Raw genomic sequence first — 19,394 nt, forward strand, 5'->3', positions numbered from 1 at the left:
TCCAAATTATACAAGATCTCTCACCATAGCCGTCATAGTTGCTTGTTCCAGCGTATTTCGCGAATAGGATTGTGATGTGCAAATATGTCAGATCTCTGGGTCGCCAATACGGCTTGGCCTGGGGCATTCAAGTTCAAGCCTTATTTAACATTCTGCAGGTAACTTACATTTCAAGATTTCCAGTTATTCACAATTGATTCAGTGACACTGAGACGGAGCTGCATTTATCTATCTGTCTATCCATCTATTTGACAGATAGATTGCAACTCTAGCGTACTGGAACAAAACTGTCTGTACCGCCGACAAAATTGAGTTTTTCCTCAGTATACATACTACAAGTTACATACAGGTCGAGGCGAAAAGATACAATAAAAACTAGAGTATGAAGAAAAATAACGCATGTCGTCTATATATTATACGTGGAGTATAATTAGGATCTGTATGTTTACCTTGTGTACACGATAAGGTGTGAGTAGGATATCGAAGGATATAGTGAAGAAAAAAGTACTAGTGTGTATACAATAAAAAGGTCCCAGTGAATAAATGGATAGATAGAACGATCTACGTTGGAGGCGCATGAACGTTAGGTTTACGTTTGATGAGGGACAGTACTCGTGATCGTTTAGATCCGCTCTTTGCCTTTGGACCTCCCAATTGTGAGTTACCTCTCCTCTCCGACAGATTGCTCTGCATTCTCCGCATCGCCGGCCCGCCTTCTTCAGCGGAAAAGTCGAACCCACGATGCACCGAGCGTATACCAGTAGACATATCTGTCCTGCTTGCGGAAAAGGAAGCTGTCGACTGCTGTGGACCAGGAAGTGCGGAACGCGATCGCCTGTAGGAGTCTGTCGTATGAAGCGAAAGGTTACTGGCGGATCCCTCAACATCACGAGTAGATATCGCCCGACTTGAACTCCTTCTCAGAGCTGCTAGACCGTTATGCAGATAGGCTTCCTTTGCATAATCCCTATCAGGATTGATCTTATTCGCCCAACGCATGATATCGAGATCATCCGGCGTGAAAATGAATTTGTATGCTTTGAGGATATACCGAGGGGCGAGTGCGAGACAGACAGTGAGCGGGAGACACAGCCAGAAGTATGCTGAATGAAATACGAAGATGTTGTTGCCATATACAGGCGTATAGAACCAACCAGGTGATATGAGGTCGTAAATCGCCTAAAGCTTGTATCAGCTAGTTATCCTCGCCGAAGAATAGTAGCAACTCACCGTATAGATCCAAACGAGGATGATGCCTATGAAAACCGCAAAGAAAACCCAGCCAGTCCAAACAGCAGTGTTCAATCCATTGAACAAATTAGCGACTAAGACCGCTGAGAAAACCATAGTCTGCGCAAGGCGCAGATGATTTGAGAGGAAGGCCCTGGGAAGAAAAAACTGCTTACCGTGGTGAACTCATATTGATATTGACCATAACCGTCACTCCGAGATGTTGGCGTAGAAGAATAGGTGTAGTTAATCAAGAAGTAGATGATGGTAGACTGCGAACAGATTTCTCAATATTCTCGAGTTGAAGTACAAAAAACAATTGTGATGAACATACTTGATAGACGCCATCCAACATATACAGCACGAACCATTTCATCGAGAACCACGAGCCTTCGCGGCCGAAACGGTACAGTTCAGGGAGTGCCATGAGGATATGAGAATCTGGGTGTCGTCGTTTACTTAAGCTTCTGCGATTGGCGAAGCACTGACCAGCTATCCTATCAAATATGCCTATAGCAATTACCGGTGCGATCGTCCAAAACGAGTTCCAGAACAGAAGATAGGTGTATTCGAAAGCACTTGGTAGTCCAGTGAATTAGTAGTAGCCCAACTGATTACAATGCAAGTAAAATACTCACTAAGCGGAACTCCATGCATCGTAAATCTGGAACCACCATAAAACCCCTATGCATACAATGTTCTTATAGAAGAAATTCAAGATCCTGGAAGCATTTTGAGAGGGAGCTCGAAAGCTGATGCAAGTGGACAACGTACATGTTACCATTACGTGCATACGACCAATGCCCGTGTACAAGAAGCAGCCTTTTCAGAAAACGGAACTATGGAGAATTTTTGGGCAACAGTTTAGGATAACATGTTCATATTGATTATTCACCTGTGCAATAGCATAGTCGGAGGAGTTGACAGCCTGCAGACCTTCTTCACCGGAAATGCCCACACCTACATCTGCAGCCTGTGAAACATGCATCGATCTCATAACATGGAACATTGATGCGATTTGTGGACTAACCTGTATCATGCTAACGTCGTTAGCACCATCCCCGATTGCGAGAGTCATCGCCCCCAAACCGTCCTTGACCAACTTCACAACGAGTGCCTTCTGTAAGGGCGAAACCCGACAACATATCACTCCTTCGCATAGCATTGCTAGACGCAGAAGGAGATCTTTGTTGTTTTCGTCAGCGAACGCCTGTAAACATAGAGGACTGATTAGCGCAAAATTCTTTGCTAATGCGACGAGCAAGAGAAAACGACTCACGTCGCCCAAAGCTGCGCCATCTATGACGAGAATAAAGCCTCCAGGTCTGGAACCATTATCGGATCCGACGATCGAGCTGATACCAGTTTGGACACGTTGCAGAGGAATAAGACGTTGAACATCATGAATAGATGAGTTAGACTGCTGACGATGAAGTACACCTGGAGTGACTGCCCCATTGTCATCCAAGATTCCGCTTTCGGGGAAGAACTCTTGCACGGCACTGACCATCTGCCCATACACCGGACGAGAACTACCATGCCCCCCTCTAATTACAACGATATTGGAATCACTTCCGATGAGGTTTGTGCTATGTCCAATGGCTAGACGAGTGTCAGTGACAACAGATCAGGTAACAGTTGGTACATACCGATAGCGGTTTCCAGTTTGTCCCCGGTAGCAACCCAGATTTTGATCCCAGCCCTTTTTAAATCTGCGATAGTCTCTGCGACTCCTTCTTGTAACTTGTCTTCAATGGCAGTAGCGCCGAGAAGACGGAGATTCTGCTCCAGCTCGTCAGAAACAGCATCTATCTTCTCTTCCCTGTTGTCCAAAGCCACTGTAGCCTCGTGGTACCTATGAGACCACGCTTCATACTCCTGGTCGGAGACGATTTTATACGCCAAAGTGAGCGTGCGTAAGCCTTCATTGGCGAATTCGCTTAAATGCATCTCTGTCTGATCCTTAAGTGGCTGGTCAACCCCTGCTTTTAATCGGTCGAATACGACATTATCTGCGCCCTTCATCAATAAGAACACACGGCCGTCATCCCCGTCTAATCTCCTGAGAACCACACTCATTCGCTTTCGGGTACTGTTGAATTCTAAAATGTTGAGAAGCTCGTATTTTTCATACTTATCCTTTTGATCTGCAAGGTGATCCTTGTCATTTGTAAAAGGTGTCTGAAGATATAATATCTCTCTTTCGCGTCCTCGAAAAACATAGCCAACATCGGCTGCAGCCTTCACGAGAGCCGCTTCGTCGGGAGATTGAGCTTTGTATTCGATCTTTCCGGTGTCTGGGTCTACGGATGTGAGTACAGTGTGACATAGAGCAAGGACAGTGAAGAATCCATTCAATGCGCGTGCAAGAGCTGCGTTTGGAGAGGTCGAGTCAGAATGAAGGATGGTGGAGATATCCTTGGACAGTTTGTTTGAATGAAAGAACGGCTGCTTGCCGGTCGCAGCCGCAGTTTCTTTGGTCGGAAGGTCCGGAGCGTCCTCGGATATCGAATCTGAATTGGATGGAATGCTTTCCCTAGCCTTTGGAGATGAATCGTCTTCGGGATCACCAGTATATATCTGGCCTCCGATAGAACACTGTCGGAACACCATGGAGTTCTAGGTGATGATAGAATAAGTTATACGCCGCCAACGGTGGATTATGACTTACTTGAGTCAAAGTGCCGGTTTTGTCAGAGAATATGTACTCGATTTGCCCCAAGTCATCGGACAGATTCCACGATCTTGCCAATGTTGTTTGACCGGTTTTCTCGTAAACCATATGCGAGTCAAAGTAGATAAAAGCCGCTTGACACGTTCGAACTGCTTCAATGGATATATACAGAGAGATCGGAACAATATTCTGAAAGGTTATCAATGCAAAGGCCCAACTGGAAGCTTTGGTAAGTGTTTGAATAAGCAGCATCTACGAGAAAGCGCACGTTATTAGTCCGTTAATCGACGGGTTGTCGCCTGAAGTGTTGTCATCATATAACCATGGGGCACCGCCAGGGTAATCTCTCTTCTCGAGAACCGAGTCAACGATGGCGCAAGCAGTTGCCATCATGGCGAGCAGGATGAGATTCAGAATCCTAAAATCCAATGTAGTCAAGAAGGACAATCATACATAAATGAAACGTACACTTGTGGATTCATTTGTCTTTCAACCTTACTCTGTTTGCTAGGCGTTCCACCTGAGTTCTGTACAATCTTTGTATCTTCGCCAGTGAACAAAACCACGCCAATAACCCAGCTGGTATTCCGAAGCACTGTCCCACGAAGAAGTATGTTGCTCATATCCGCGGAGACGCGAGAGGGAGTTGCGTGAGCGATATTGACTGTCGAATTTAACCGGAACATGTTGTTATCAGGTCGGTCCAATTCGATGCTAAACGCATTCTCCTTATTCGCGCAGGCTGCGGCAGTGCGCATGTGAATTAATTCGGGGACTGATGTTCGGGATTTGAGATTAGTCTCTCCATCAAGGTTTTTCGTCTCTACGAAAGCGACATTCTCGTCTTCTGAAGTGGCGCAAATGAGGATATCCGCAGGAAAAGACTCGTTGTCACGAATCTTTACGATATCGCCTACGCAGACATCTTCCCAAATGATGGTTTTCCAATGAGGCCGTTTTACATGATGACTGTGGAACGAAAATCGTCGCTCATGTTCTGGGATTTCTTCGTCAAATTCAACATCTTCTGGGAACATAGCAAGCTGGTCCTGATTGGAGCCATCACTAACGCCTCCAGTCCTTTCAACGTTCACTGTGTTCGGTTTCACAGCCTGAGGTCGTAAACGTTTTGGAATCAGTCCCCGCACAAATGTTCGGCTTTTGGGCTGCATTATGTTGGGATTGTTCCATTCGCTGCTAGACAGTACCATCACTGAGGTGTGGTTGACTCGCCTATCGCTCTGATGCCGCTTCACATCCTCATAGCCGTCCTTAACTGCAGTGATGCCCACAACGATGAGTAGAGGTAAGATAACCAATCCTGGAGAAATCGTGTTGAAGACGCCAAAGAATTGAAGCACAGCAATCAAAAGAAAGAAGCTGTTGTGAATAAGGTCAGAAACATAATTATGGACGCGGAAGACGATTGCCAGTGCAACTGGAAGTGAGACGACTTCATTTGAACTTTCATCGTTAAAGGTAAATGAGAGCACAGAATAACTTTGTGAACTTCGGCCGCTTTGACCTTTCAAACAGCAAGTACACCTTGGAACATTCAAGCGAGCCTCAAGGTGCATTTATTCCAGCTATAAATCACGACGATGTACCGGATCTAGCTCCAGGTGAATGTGGATCAGTACTCACACATTTGCAATCCTTCTAAATTGCTCCAGTAGATTTCGGGGTAGGAAGGTTAACAGGGTATATTTAGATGTGATGACCTAGCAAAAATCATGTTGTATCAGACCTTGAAATGATTGAAGGGTAATCGGTTCAAAAGACTCACCTGGTTCGTGTTATAGACGTGCTCAGGTTTCGCCTTCCCTTTGTTATCCCAATAATCCTGAGGAAGATCTGCACTGACGAATATCCTCCTAGGGGGTCCCGGCTTTCTTTTATTAACAAAGAGGTTTTCAACATTGAAGGAAGCGAGCTTGGTGTAGAATTCTAAGAAACGGTTTCTTTTGGAAGGCGCCATTGCGGTCCAGCTTATTCGAAGTCGTATGGGAGAATAATGTTATGAGTCGTAGCAGCTCGTGAATGTAGAGGTAAAGAAAGAGAAACGCCTGGAAGCACAGCGAATGTTAAACCGACATTGTGGACACTGACGGAAATATCGTCAGCGAGAATGACCGGCTTTGATAAGCTTGGCTGAAGCTACTCGGTCCGAAGCTTTTGGGCGCTTAGGAAAAGTGGTGGCAAAACGTGTTTTGAGCGCGTAAAATGGCTCCAACTTGCATCAAGCCTCCGGGCAAACACGAGTTTCTGAATCTTTGCTTAAATTACGATCTACATTCACGACTTTTGGCTCATGTATTACGACCAGCTCTTTTTCGCTGCCTTCTTGATCCACACGACATTGGCTTCACCAAATTTTGGTAGATCATTTAGGCCGTCAACAAATTCCATCCGATCCAGAATTCGCTCAATATTGCCTTCGCTGAACCTATCATGGTTGCCTCCCAGCCCGAATCTCCAATCGAGATCTTATTCCCCCAGTGCTCTTGATGTCAATCCGAATGGCACGACCTTTCTTTGGCTGCCCGAAGACGAGTATTCCGGAAGTACCTTTTTCGAGTGCGTGCGGGTTCCTTCCATTGTGACCTTTATTTCCTTCTGACACGACCCTAGCAACTTTTCCTTCTATACTGGTGCAGATCCAACGCAGTACGTGTAGAAGATCGGCATCCTTCGGCTCCATCCTAAGTATCTTTGTTAGCGGAACTGTGAACTTTCTTAATGCAACCGCTGCCTTTTCGGAAGGTTTGGCATATGTACAGGACAACGGTGTTGTGATCATGAAAGGTGATAACACGACGACCTTGGATGAGGGAGTAAATCGGAATAGGTTACAGTGCTTAATCTGCTTCCGCGGAATGATTTGTTGACAATCTTTCGTACAGTGTCCGAATATCCAGTAACAAGCAATACAATACTGGACTTTTCATCTTGGATACCAACCAAGCACCTTGGGGTTGTGGGGTGTGGCCAGCGTTTTGGACGGTTGGAGGAGGCACTTGGCCATTGGTGTGTCTCCGCACGCATTGTGAACATCATGATTTTGATACTTCTTCTAGACTGGGGAAATAGATATCATCGAAGGAGTTCACGACAACGAACATAACCAGGTCACTTGGCACACAGGTCCCAACTGCACTCTAACTCCAGAAGGCAACTTTACTGGCACAATCGTGGTGCGTTTTTCCCCCCAGTTGGTCTTCACAATTCTGCGATTCACACCAGCTCCTAAAGCAAACCAATGGTGTCAATAATACCAATTGCGATGGCGATGCTAACGACAATGCCGGCTGCGGTGTCACGGAATGGAGCCGAGCCTCATATGGCCCGTTCTTTGACCAACAAGGTGGTGGTGTTTTCGCCATGAAGTGGGACGAGAACGGTATCGCAGTCTGTGAGCAAATTGTGTTATTTAATGCTGCCCGTGGCTGAGCTTGCTCACTTTACTTAGGGTCATTTTATCGCGCAGCGATCCCTCAGGATATCCAGGCAGGAAGTCCAAACCCGTCAGGATGGGGCAATCCTGTCGCGGCGCTAGAGCCCGGAGGATGCGACCCCATCTCTAACTTTGTGAATCATTCCATTATTTTTGGTAAGTAATCAAGTTGAGATGATATACGAAAACTAAATTACCGTTGTATATAGACATCACTTTCTGCGGTGAGTCGCAATGGAACACATCATCATTTGTCCTTCTCTGACTCGTTACAGGCGACTGGGCAGGCAACTCATACGCAACATCAGGCTGTCCAGGGACATGCTCAGAGCAGCTAATGGAGCCATCCAATTTTGATGTAAGTAGTATCTGTGTTGGTATTCCCATTTGACATTATCTACAGAATGCTACCTGGAGTATAAACTCCATCAAAGTATATCGCAAGCAACTCCTGAGCGGTCAAATAACAGGCAAAGCCGTGACTGTACGTTCAAATCTGAGATGGGACGCTGTGATAGCATTCGCTGCGCTTTTCATGATTTCAGTGATAATCTAAGGAGTCGGACCATTTTACCTATGTACTTACATTGTAATCAAAATGCCATTATATCTATCCACAGTAGACTACAGTCTTACTTTCCATATTCTATCCTCGATGTTGGCAAACTGGTGGATACCCTCGACAGGCTCTGCAAAGCTGGCTCTAAGGGGTGTTACGCTGACCGCGCCGTGATGCAAAGCCCAACCGTCACTTCCTACGACGAGCGAAGAGTGATCAGGACGAATTAAACCCTCCATTGCTGGAGACCACTTGAAAACTAAGCTTTCTGTAGGCGTTGAACTCTGGATCTGTTCAGCGGGCGACGTGGAAGTATCTGGTCCGGCGGGGTTCACCTTTGAGCTTTGAGGCGAATCACCCGAAATAGGCTTGAACAAGCGTCCGTAGCTTGTTCGCCACATCGTCGTCCAGTAGATCTTAAGACCTTCATTGCTGAGAATCGGCTCGATGAGGGGAATGTTCACATTATACAGATCCACTTCGTTGTTCTTGAGACCAAATTCGTCCGAACCCCATGTGTGCCAGAGATGTTCAATGATATTTGCACCAAGTATATGAGCTGGTTCAAAGTACGTGGTCGGCGTGGGATGGGTGACGGTACCGTATGATATTGCAATGGAACGAATTTTGGATAAAGACGAGGACATTGCTGCACCGACAGTGCCAGATGAGAGTGCGAACGCCGCTGGGCATGACAGGGTCAGGAAGAACATAAGCCTTTTCGAAAGATGACTGACATGAGGAATTGCGACCAAGATTGGGCCCGGATACCTACGGAGAGTTGGGGGAAACGAATTCTTGACAGCTGAGTACACATACCACTAGATCAATCTCGTTAGGATAGATATTATGGATACCAATGTTAGCGCAGGTCGCTGGAGTCTACATGGTTTGGAAATTTGGAAAAATAGGTAAACTGGAAAAACAGACAGACGCAGACATACTGCGTCCAGCAAAATCCACTCAGCCTGATTATAATGTTAGCACATTGCAATGAATTTGGTGAAAGAGCTATATTGACCACTTCATTTTCCTTCAGCGGACGTGACACGGGAGATATCTCTCCTTCTCCATCTGTGTTGCAATTCAGCGTCAAAACATATGGTTGTATGTGGATAAGAAGATAGAGACCTGGGTTCGTGGGGTAAAAGTATGATCCCTTCGTTATTTCTTTGATCTGGTACGCCTTCCCTGTTCTCGACTGCACTCGAAATCTGTGACCAGACAGGGACAACATCATGCATACCTATCCAGGACTTCTGAGAGCTCGGTACCACAACTTCCACATCCCAGCCTGGTCATAATTTATTGGAGAGGTGGATGGAGCGATAAGAATGAACATACCCAGGCGTTCAGTAAGATGCTTGTACAAACCGAAAATGTACGGCGACTCCTTAGTATCCGGCGGACCATCATCATTCTATGTGCACTGATATGGACCCCGCTAGATGTGATCAACGCTGCTTGCTCACTGTCAACAGGACTCTAGGTCTCCTTTTAGTGTTCGCGTTCGCCGACATCGATGTCAAGAGGGAGTATCAATTGACTCATCAGCGCGGAGTAAATTGATAAACATGGGATTGTGGGACAATCATAGTCCCTTCGGGTGGCGATTGCACCACTTGAAAAAATCACTAATAAATCAAATGAGAGAGAAATATTAGGAACATACTGTACATGTTACAGGAGTCACAATATTGAATGATTGGTCGGGGTTCATGGATCTGTGCCTCCTTGCAATACCCGAGAGCATTAGATGGACAGGAATACATTTTACACGAAAAGCAATGACTGGCAAGTTCTAAAACATTAACTACCAGTCCGAAGTTCTACTTATATTCTGTACCATTTCAATTTAGCTCGCTTCTCCGGAGGAAACTCGATGGTCTTCATTGTCTTCCTTGTGTTCCTCGTATAAGCCCATTCCTTCACTTGGGCTGTTGCGTGCAATGCAGATTATGACATACTTTGTGAAGTCGTCATCTGGAGGAACACCATCCTTGGGACAATGCATTACTCTTGGTGGACATATATACCTGCTACACTGCCATAACCACCACCATCTTGACTTTTCGCACGACTAAAATCGTCGAAACAAGCCTTGGTGGGGGTGTTAGAGTAGCTCGATAGAAAGGATATAATATCACCAAAGAATGTCTCGACAAGGTTATATGATCACCAAAGAACGTCTCGACAAGGTTATATGATCACCAAAGAATGTCTCGACAAGGTTGATAGAAAAAGATTGAATAAAATCATATATGGATTTGTGAATGTTCGACGCGACCTGGTTGTTTGTCTTTTTCAAAGGAAGTTTGATCAGTGTAGTTGATGAATACCCTGTTTTGGAGATTGTTTGTTCAACTGGAAAACCACTAGACTCGAGACCTAAGAGCTTGAGGGATTCTTCATGAAGAAGAGAAATTTAGAAAGGTCATCCGAAAAGTACTTGTTGAATCCACCACATTCTGGTTATTGGGCTGTTCCAAAATTCGATCTGTGGCTCAGCATTGCCTTGTTGTATCCTATCTACAAGTCTGGTGGCTATTCAATGTATTTGGCACTCTGGACATCGAGCTCGATGATGACAAGTCTGACCTCGGACACATTTTCCGTCCCGGATGTGCCGGCTTGTTGTCATCACCGGTTTATGGGTGTGTCTGCAACAAATGTTTTTCCTGGAAGTATTTATGTGTCTACTAACAAAGGATCATGGTGTTTGTGCATACTGATATGAACTGCAACTTGCCTAAAGCACAGAGTTTGGAAAGTGGATATTTGTATAGATTTTACTCAGCATGCATTATTGAGGCAGGGAAGACCGTGTACTTTTCATGAGGTTTTTTTTCTGCTTTTTCCTCATCAAGACTGAAAAGTACATAATCGCCCCCCTGTAGTAGAAATGTGTGTTCCATTACTGTAATCTATGTAGAAGATGTACAGTGTGGTAAACTGGTCGTTCGGGAAGCGGACCTAGCCAGTATAATTTAACTATCCTATCCTATCCTATCCTGCACTCAAAGTAAAGTCAGGAGCAGGGCCCAACATTTATATGATGTGCAGATGACCCCCTGAGGATGTCTTTGAAAAACAGGTGAATCTTCTGTTATCTTGGTCCAGTTTGGAGATAGAACACCACAGTTAAAATATGGGGGTCCGGATATTTTCAACAGGCATATTGGATATAGGAGGCGGAGAATTTAGCTCCAATAGGCTCCAATACAGGAGGAAATAAGTCAGAAAACCTGTCAAATCATCAACGGAGGAGACACTGAGACGTGAAGGATAATCACTTGGTTTCAGCGCTCAACATGGTCATTCAGAACATTCAAGGTTGAAGCTGAAGTTCCCGCTACCTTTAGGGTAGTGGATCCACTATAAGAACCCACGTTTTCCTTTTTCTACATCAAAAAGCACGTTTTCCATACTACCGCCTGCATTACGACTGCGGTGGTCTCGTTTTGCGTACAAGGACACAATACTTACATTGAACATTGCAGTTTCGACTCTCAATGCTAGTATCAGAGTGAGATTTATCCATTCAGTACAGATTATATTACATGTATGGTACATTATTTCCAACCACAATATTCCCCTCAACGATCTAGATATTTCAATATTCGGCCATTTGTATAACTTTACCTATAGAGAGAATGAGCGGGGGCATGAATTCGAGCCAGCTAAAACTTACCAATATGTGAATATGGTTGTTCAGCTCTCTTTCTCTGACCAAGAATTTTCTCAACATCACCGCTTCCGAAGAACGAATACCCAGCTGATACACAAAGTAGAAGCCACGTTGTTAGACAGAGGTACAACACAATGAAAACAAGGTATGTAGACTTACGAAGAGCGATTTCGTCCTCCTCCTCATCATCCAACACGCGCCCGTTAATCGGTCGCCCAGTTCTTGCATCCCTTAGAACACCGGAATGGTCCACAAAGGGTGATGGACGTTCGTTTGCTGCTCGATGGAGGTGTATAACGGTACGTTGAATGTCGAGGAGGAAACCTTGGAGTGTGTCAAGGAATCGGCGGGTCTGAAGATGTTTTGACGAAGCACAACTATGTAAATAGAACAATTGATCAGTACAGAAAGCTTGGTGAAGATGCACTATTCCCACATGGATAGTCCATCGTCTTTGATGATATACCCAATCCCAAATCCAGGAGCTGCAACAGGACCAAAACCAAACAATCTCAACGCAGGGTTACCGCAATTCGACGTGGACAAGATTGACGTATTTAGAACGACCCATCCAGGGTCGGAAAATATGGCAGGGAGTGGGTTTTCACCGCCTGCTTGGCGCTCTCGTTGAAGAAGGCAGTAAAGTGCGTAGAGATGTCGATCCTGCCCCAGCCCCTGACTACATTCTTTCGTGAGCTTAACGTGTCGCTCGCAAGCTTTTCGAAGCGCAGCGACTTTCGCACTTGCTGGTGCTTCAGAGTAGAATATCTAAGCAAGTGATTATCAAAGGATGTCCAATATGTAGTGGAATATAAAATCGACCTTGGTAAACTCGATGCTCTCCGATTGAACAGACCTGATTGCTTCCGTTCGTCCATGTAGGAAGGCCTTTGTCATTGCCGGTTCGTAGACACACTCAATTCTTCCATATAGACCAAAATAAGCTGCTTGCAACGCCATCTGGACAAATGCATCGGGACTAAATCCATGACTAGTGATAAAGTTCTTTCCATAGCCCTTGAATTCAAGAGCCTGACAGTCATTTTGACAAATCAAATCGCTAATTCTAGTTTCGGCGAAGCGAATCCCGACTCGTAGTTCTGAGGTAAGGTCCCACTCGAGTTTCTTGGGTGTGGTATCGATAGGTTCCACTTCCGGTACAGTCGTCTTTGCATTCCTGGGTGGTTTGTACGATTTAGCATGCGGAGAGAGCTGAGCGTGAAAGAGAGTTGGCGCAGCAGGATTTATCGATCGAGCAAGAAGCATGAGACACTCTGTAAATATATCGGCAGCAAACCTATGCAAAGAATCATTAATGCACATTGGCTGCGCAGGTCCCAGATTAAGAACACACCTCAATACGGTATGACCGTCTACGCCAGTGTGTTCAAAGTTTATTCCAGCTGCCCCATCAGAGCAAACGATGATCTGTAGCTTGTCGTACCAACGGTTAGTACAGGTCCCAACTTGAATACCTTCTTCAAGTCCATACGTTCCACACAAGAAATTGCTACACAGCTGCGGTAAATCATCCTTCATGGGTAGTCCATCGTCGAGGCAAACAATGAACAAGGCGCGGTCGACGATCTCGAGGCAGGAGGCATTGTGTCTGTCACTAGAAATGGTGGCACGAAGTTTGGACCATATCTTGCGATTCTCAGTAGAAAGAACACCCATAGCTCTTTGTGCGACATCCTTGGTAGAAAGAGTGGAAGCGTCATCGACGATGGCTTGTAGATGCCGAATCATCTCTCGTTCGGTAAGAAGAGGTCTATTTTCAGAGTCAAGTACATCGAACCAGTCTATAGAGAGGGTGAATCTATAGCATGTTAGATGAAATGAGATGAGTACGCACAAAATTGTCCACGCCGAAGGACTACGATATGATGCGAATTTGTACTGGTTTCCATTCGGCAGCCTTTCTACGAACGTCCATCAAGAAGACGTATCAATCACAGAGAGGCCACTCACATCAGTAGGTATTCTTGCAGCACCGAACAGCCTAGTGTACTGATCCATGTCGAGCGGGGTTGAACGTACATGGTCAGGTTCAAGTATCTTGGCACGAAGATCATGAATGAAGCCCAACGAGGCTATGATGAGAGACGCAGCCCGAGGAAGCTGCGAGCCTCGATTCGGTGTAGGATCATTTCTGATGACGATAAATAAGTAGTCATTTACTGTAACTTAAATGGGAGACATACTCGAGGACGAAGAAGGGATTTAAAGCAAGGACTACTGGGTCACTGTGCGATAGATACGATTCGTACCTGAAATACAATGGGTTTTTGAACACCAGATGCACTCGAAGATATGGAATATGTACCAAAACTCTTCGATATAACTGTCAACAAGCCAAATTATCGGAATTAGTACAGAGCCAATTCGATCGAGAGCAATTAGGGTATACCTGTCTCGGGTTCTTGCCCAGTCCATTAGCTTTTGTTGAATTTCTGGTCCTTCGTTTTCTAGAAACTCCCTCACGACCTCTTTCGTCTTTGTATGCTCCTCCGGATCTTGAAGACCTTCGAGTGCGCGAAGGTACCTTCTACATGTTTCCTCCAATGGAGGCACCGGTAGCTTTGGCAGCTTATCTTGAGACGCGAAGGTCTTTCCTGGGACAATGTCGGCGTCGTTGTTACTGAACATGGGATAAAAGCAAACAGTGGCGGGAGTATAAATAAAGAATGCGGAGCAGCGATTGGCGTCTGGTGACTCGCTCATGTGGTTTCCTCCATGTTCCGCTGGCGACTGACAAGGCTCTTTGAGGTTTAGCGCGAATACGGACTCTCTCCTATCAGTTATTTAGTTCCAAATCTCATTCGAGCGGCGCCCACTCAATTCAAAAATCGAAAGTATCGAGACGTACAGCGGCTTGTTTTGTCATTGTTCCGTGTCCTGCCATCCTTTCATCTAAAATGGACTCAGCATTTTCCTGACCAGTTCCAGATGAGTTTGCAGGATTGTTATTTCCAGTTACAAGGTGTATCGCACAGTAGAAGGCATACATTATTATATAAGCACTGGTTCGGACTTCACGCCGACGGACGGTCATGAGTGAACGAATCTCAAAGCTCAAGCGCTCATTCATCGCAGCATCTTTTCATCGTGAATTCTGGCTCGCGAGACTAGCGATTATTTGCCTACTACAAGAACAAATCTCATACCACGAATACCATGAAATTCAAGTACTCATCGCTGGGATTAAGCTGGGAGAGTTGCTGAGAGTTGTTATATGTACCGGAAACCCATTACCCTCACCCCGTCAGTCACCCGTCGTGTGCAACCGTACGATGGTATCTTCGAGGTGAGCATGCTTGAGCATGTCGCTCCAAATCGTGTATATCTCCCCCGTTGAGCGTATTAGGACAAATCACCTCACATTAGCTCGCATTACGTCTCAAAATATTGGCAAACGAAAACAGAATTCGCGCTTTGCGCAATGAGCAGATATCTGAACTGAATCACAGTAAAGCGTCAAAAATTTCCAACCTCAGTCATCGTCGGTGTCGCTGGGAATCATGTCTCAACACGTATGTATCTTGACATCCCGACTGGACCTGACCAGGCCCAAATTTGCGTAGACACCAGAGCCCTCAGAATGCCGTGCGCACAGATAATGGAGCTTTATAACGCAAAGTTCAGGATTCAAGGTAAACGGCTACTTGAAATTCCAGTCTGCTTCATTCAGTCTTCACACCACAAACCACAAACCACAAGAGACGTCGGCGTCCGGTCGTACGCGTATCTATCTATCTATTTTGGAATTTCTGAGTCGTATAAATCGGGAACGGCCCGGGATTTTCAACTATACAAAACCGACGTGCATGGTACAGTTCAGTGGAACCGGAGTTTCCAGATGGCTCACTCACTCGGTATGTATTTCGCTGTCGATTGTCGACGCGTTTTCATCTTCAAGGAGCTTTTCCGAGATGACAAACGCGAATTGATTACATGCTTATCTCGGAACATGGTTTGAACGTACAAGGTTTCCTTAAATATTACAAAGGTCTATCCATGGCTGATTCATGGTATTGGTAAGTACCTTGGTTTCATCTGGTATATCACTGGATACAGTGTGCACTGCGCCATTTGGACTTATTGCTTATCATAATATAGTTATCCTCGATGCAAAATATTAACCTAGGAAGGATAAAGCCAAATGACGAGTCGTGCATCATCTAGTGCTACATGCATCACTGCAGGTGCCAGGAGGCATTATTGACCCAAAGATGGACTCGATTGAGATCTGACGTGGCCTTCGGAGTAAACCAGCAGCGTTCTTCGAGTATATGCATAGCCTAAGGCGATTTGTTGCTAACTCCTGTCCCGGCGGGGCAGCCAGCTGTGCATTCGGATACGTTCGGGTTGACAATCGGTTATACTTTTGGATATTGTCATGAATGAGTAGTAAACCCGTATCTCAGTGTCTCCCAGTGCTCGCCTTGTTTTTAATCTCCTTTTTTCAAATAACATCCTTTCCAAGCATCAAACATTGAATGCCATTGCAGAACGGGAAGCGCGGTCTGCTGACTTCAATCCAGATTCCAGTTGTCCAACATTACAGTTCTGTTGCAATCCGCTTTTTCGGATGCCAGGGGATGATGAATCAGTACGGCATTAATTCTATCTCAATCCACGGAGGTCAGCGGTCTGATAGCTTTATAAACTTGTAAAGCACGTTTTTAATCATTCCTTCCCCGGACCCCACGAAGAGGTGAACTTACATCGCGCGTGCTTACATATATTCTTCGCTTAACTCCCTACCACCATTATCTCCATATTTTCTACAGGCCTTCAAAGGCTTTGGTCTACGATGACCACGTTGGTCGCTCCAGGCACTCCATCAAGCAATTGGGCTTACTCTGAAGATATTCCTGGCTCAAGGTGTGGTCCTGACGACGGACCGGGCTGGCCTCGTTCATATGCTTTCTTGCAAGAAGAAGAGATTTGGCGTGAACTGCGGTTTCTAGCTAAACCTCAGAGTACACAATTTGATGCTGCAAAAGGCTGGAGGGCAGATAGTGTCAATTTTCAACCTTCACCGACGACAAAGACGCAGGACAGATACGTTGTCAAGCAGTTGGAGATCAATGGGAAGTTGTGGACCCTTTCCGGTGTGTTTGATGGTAAGTGACGCATACTGGTATATCACGCTGATCGCCAGCTGAAACGTTCGGAAAATAGGACATCTGGGGGATGTAACAGTCGACCACGTTTCCAACCATCTACCCATCATCGTTGGTGAATTCCTCCAGAAAGCGTTTGATAGTGACCCCTCGCGCCTAAGTGATCCAGGTTTCATTTCTGACTGCTTTTCGCGTTCGATAATCGCTTTCGATGAAGCTATCGCTGGTGATGTGTTGAATTTGTTCGGGGGAATTGAGGGTCTTTCCAGTTATACTGACAGGCAAATCCGGGAGATAATCAACGACCCAAAGAACTACCGTAAAGCTAGGCTGAACATGTACGGCTCTACTGCCCTTGTTGCCCTTGTGGATGATACGCACGAGAATCTTTGGGTCGCGAACGTAGGAGACTGTCAAGCGAGTGCGTTTTTGTTCCTTATTTTTTTGGTTCATAACTTACGCGTTTTTTTAGTCCTGGTTTCACCCAAAGGCTCTGATGATTGGGATATCCAGATTCTAACTGAAGCACACAACGGTGATAATGAGGCGGAGGTGGAACGCGTTCGTCGTGAACACGCCAATGAACCGGAATGTGTGATAGACCGGCGGGTACTTGGCGCACTCCATCCATTCCGCTGTATGTCGCGCCTTTTCATCTCTCCTGTTCGATTATCTCACAACTAGGCTAGCACTCGGTGACACACCCTTCAAACAGCCGCCAGAGTTTACTCGCAGGATCCTCTATAATCTCCTTCCCGGCTTCCACGATACTTCTCCATGGGAAGAATTCCTGGTTCGGAACCGGACACCTCCCTATATTTCCGCACAACCCGAAATCACTCATGTTCTTTTAAACGATATCGACCCACGCTCCACCGTTCCGGGTGGTGAGAGTCTTCGCTCTTCTTCTTCGCCATCATTACCTCGGTTCCTTATTCTGTCTTCTGACGGATTCACGGACCTCTGCAGTACCGAGGGTCAACAGCGGATCATTTCCGATTGGGCACACGGCGTCATCAGCACGCAGTCGATGATGGATGAAGATGATTCTTCTGTCGACCGTAGCAATATCAACAATATCCTTCCCATGTCACCCACCGTCTCGTCTTTCTCACAGACATCCTTGAGCTCCTCTCCTACATCTTCGCCTTCGACGCCAGGATATGAGTCCCGCAATATGGCGCTGAGGCTCTTACGACGTGCACTTGGTGGAGACGATCAAGCGAGTGTCTCCAGGGTATTGACCCTTGATATGGATATCGCATGGATTGATGATACCTCCATTGTCGTGCAAACCCTATGAAATAGTTTCCAAATTTTGCAAGTCTCAAATCAAGATTTTCTGCGAACCTACCCTTACATCTGCATTAAAACACTAGTTTTAACTTTTCCTTATCTCGGTATCGATCAATCAGGCATGTGTCTTTGTTTTTGTCCGTCGTTGTACATGCTTTCGCTGTTCTTGTCTTTATTTGTTACAGGGGTTGACCTAACACACATAATTCTCATTACTTACGCTACATATACCTCCTGCAACTTGTTTTCAACGCTATCCATTATTGATGTACTTGCATTACTCTACAATAGCTTATCCTCTGATTTGTGAATAACAATGTATGATAGTTCCTCTAATCCACTATATTGATCCATCTTGAATTTCTGGACTAGAAAACATTTCAAATTAATTGGTGGTGCTTCCGAGTGTTGGAGCAATAAGGGAGGTTCGGTATAAGTACTACAGAAATGATACAACATTGAGGGCCCACGAGTATATACAAAATAGGGGGCTATTACATCGATGAGAATCGTTATGTGTCCATTTGCGAAGTATTGTTACAAGTCCAATAGTCCAAGAAAAGTAGAGTCCAATCAATTTCAATTCCACGGTACTTACAAATATTCTTAGCATCAACTCGCTAGATGAAAAGCGACCAACTCACCACTACATCGCGATCACAAACCACACACAGAACTAGCCACTTGTGTGGCAGTCACCGGTACAGCACCGAACTGAACCGCATTTCCATTCGTTAAAGTATTCATGGCCTCCTCAGAAAGGTTAATCAAGCCAGCACCGGCATGATCAACAGCAATAGCATTTAATGTAGTTTGAGCCCCGTTCGAATTGGTGTAGACGATTTGCCAGCATGTGCCACATTCGGGGGAATTCCATCCAGTCACGGCACCAAAAGCGCCAATGTTGGGGAAAGTGGGGAGTGAGTTGAATGTGGTAAATCCTTTGGTCAGAAGACCATTGGCACCATCGGAGCAGGCAACGACATCCAATGACTCGCTTCCTTGGTCGTAGATGGGGTCGTACTGGAGGGTGTCAGCGGCAACGAAGGCAGCGACAATAGCTGGGACAAAGAGGGAGAAGAATTTCATGGCAAATTTGTTGGAGGATGAAGAAAGTTTGGGGGATTGCGAAGACCAGTAAAGATACTGACTTTTCCTACCTGTTTCTGCTCTCTTTTATAGGAAGAGCATGGTCGGTCTTACCCGACGTGTTCGTGAATCCATTCCAGGCTATTCGAGGCATTTTAACGCACACAGGGCACATAGGTCAAGTTTGCCCGCCGAAAAAGCTCGATGATCAATGCAAACGGCGAAAAGAAGCCTTAGCAGAAATATTGATCCTTCCGTCCCGGAAATATTCACGC

At 45.6% G+C, this 19,394-nt stretch overlaps 6 protein-coding genes across 6 annotated transcripts; 2 read left to right on the forward strand and 4 right to left on the reverse strand.

Moving 5' to 3' along the window:
• Window positions 1-217: 217 nt before the first annotated feature.
• Window positions 218-6,023, reverse strand: C8R40DRAFT_276031 (phospholipid-translocating ATPase). The gene is made up of 15 exons (XM_046234566.1): window positions 5,691-6,023; window positions 5,549-5,625; window positions 4,373-5,284; window positions 4,173-4,322; window positions 3,902-4,121; window positions 2,880-3,849; window positions 2,510-2,832; window positions 2,261-2,440; window positions 2,126-2,203; window positions 2,005-2,069; window positions 1,869-1,952; window positions 1,565-1,808; window positions 1,407-1,502; window positions 1,231-1,350; window positions 218-1,179 (listed from the first exon to the last, which is right to left on the reverse strand). Exons 1-15 carry the CDS (start codon window positions 5,880-5,882, stop codon window positions 562-564), a joined length of 4,329 nt encoding a protein of 1,442 aa, XP_046091815.1. The 5' UTR covers window positions 5,883-6,023; the 3' UTR covers window positions 218-561.
• A 192-nt stretch (window positions 6,024-6,215) lies between these two features.
• Window positions 6,216-7,914, forward strand: C8R40DRAFT_1165661 (concanavalin A-like lectin/glucanase domain-containing protein; the record flags this gene model as incomplete). Its single annotated transcript, XM_046230732.1, has 10 exons — window positions 6,216-6,481; window positions 6,536-6,571; window positions 6,624-6,752; window positions 6,808-6,931; window positions 6,982-7,098; window positions 7,157-7,316; window positions 7,374-7,514; window positions 7,568-7,582; window positions 7,634-7,716; window positions 7,762-7,914. The coding sequence occupies 10 exons, from the start codon at window positions 6,216-6,218 to the stop codon at window positions 7,912-7,914; spliced, it is 1,224 nt and encodes a 407-aa protein (XP_046091816.1).
• On the reverse strand, window positions 7,623-9,536 carry C8R40DRAFT_276449 (survival protein sure-like phosphatase/nucleotidase). Its single transcript, XM_046234568.1, has 11 exons — window positions 9,390-9,536; window positions 9,262-9,337; window positions 9,164-9,211; window positions 9,049-9,108; window positions 8,939-8,991; window positions 8,862-8,885; window positions 8,737-8,799; window positions 8,655-8,688; window positions 8,253-8,602; window positions 7,945-8,201; window positions 7,623-7,882 (listed from the first exon to the last, which is right to left on the reverse strand). Exons 1-10 carry the CDS (start codon window positions 9,435-9,437, stop codon window positions 7,983-7,985), a joined length of 975 nt encoding a protein of 324 aa, XP_046091817.1. The 5' UTR covers window positions 9,438-9,536; the 3' UTR covers window positions 7,623-7,882; window positions 7,945-7,982.
• Window positions 9,537-11,530: 1,994 nt separating this feature from the next.
• Window positions 11,531-14,254, reverse strand: C8R40DRAFT_1158171 (acyltransferase ChoActase/COT/CPT; the record flags this gene model as incomplete). The annotated part of the gene is made up of 11 exons (XM_046229707.1): window positions 11,531-11,559; window positions 11,609-11,692; window positions 11,765-11,982; window positions 12,042-12,373; window positions 12,428-12,902; window positions 12,960-13,407; window positions 13,461-13,527; window positions 13,577-13,757; window positions 13,810-13,875; window positions 13,932-13,949; window positions 14,016-14,254. The coding sequence occupies 11 exons, from the start codon at window positions 14,252-14,254 to the stop codon at window positions 11,531-11,533; spliced, it is 2,157 nt and encodes a 718-aa protein (XP_046091818.1).
• Window positions 14,255-16,421: 2,167 nt separating this feature from the next.
• C8R40DRAFT_1033012 (phosphatase 2C-like domain-containing protein) lies at window positions 16,422-18,037 on the forward strand (the record flags this gene model as incomplete). The annotated part of the gene is made up of 6 exons (XM_046223306.1): window positions 16,422-16,734; window positions 16,793-17,155; window positions 17,207-17,375; window positions 17,419-17,578; window positions 17,627-17,760; window positions 17,863-18,037. 6 exons carry the CDS (start codon window positions 16,422-16,424, stop codon window positions 18,035-18,037), a joined length of 1,314 nt encoding a protein of 437 aa, XP_046091819.1.
• Window positions 18,038-18,687: 650 nt separating this feature from the next.
• Window positions 18,688-19,119, reverse strand: C8R40DRAFT_1034049 (snodprot1; the record flags this gene model as incomplete). The annotated part of the gene is made up of 1 exon (XM_046223388.1): window positions 18,688-19,119. One exon carries the CDS (start codon window positions 19,117-19,119, stop codon window positions 18,688-18,690), a length of 432 nt encoding a protein of 143 aa, XP_046091820.1.
• Between the last annotated feature and the right edge of the window lie 275 nt (window positions 19,120-19,394).

Source organism: Lentinula edodes (assembly GCF_021015755.1).
Source record: "Lentinula edodes strain Le(Bin) 0899 ss11 chromosome Unknown C8R40scaffold_2, whole genome shotgun sequence".
NCBI classification, from domain to species: Eukaryota; Fungi; Basidiomycota; class Agaricomycetes; order Agaricales; family Omphalotaceae; genus Lentinula; species Lentinula edodes.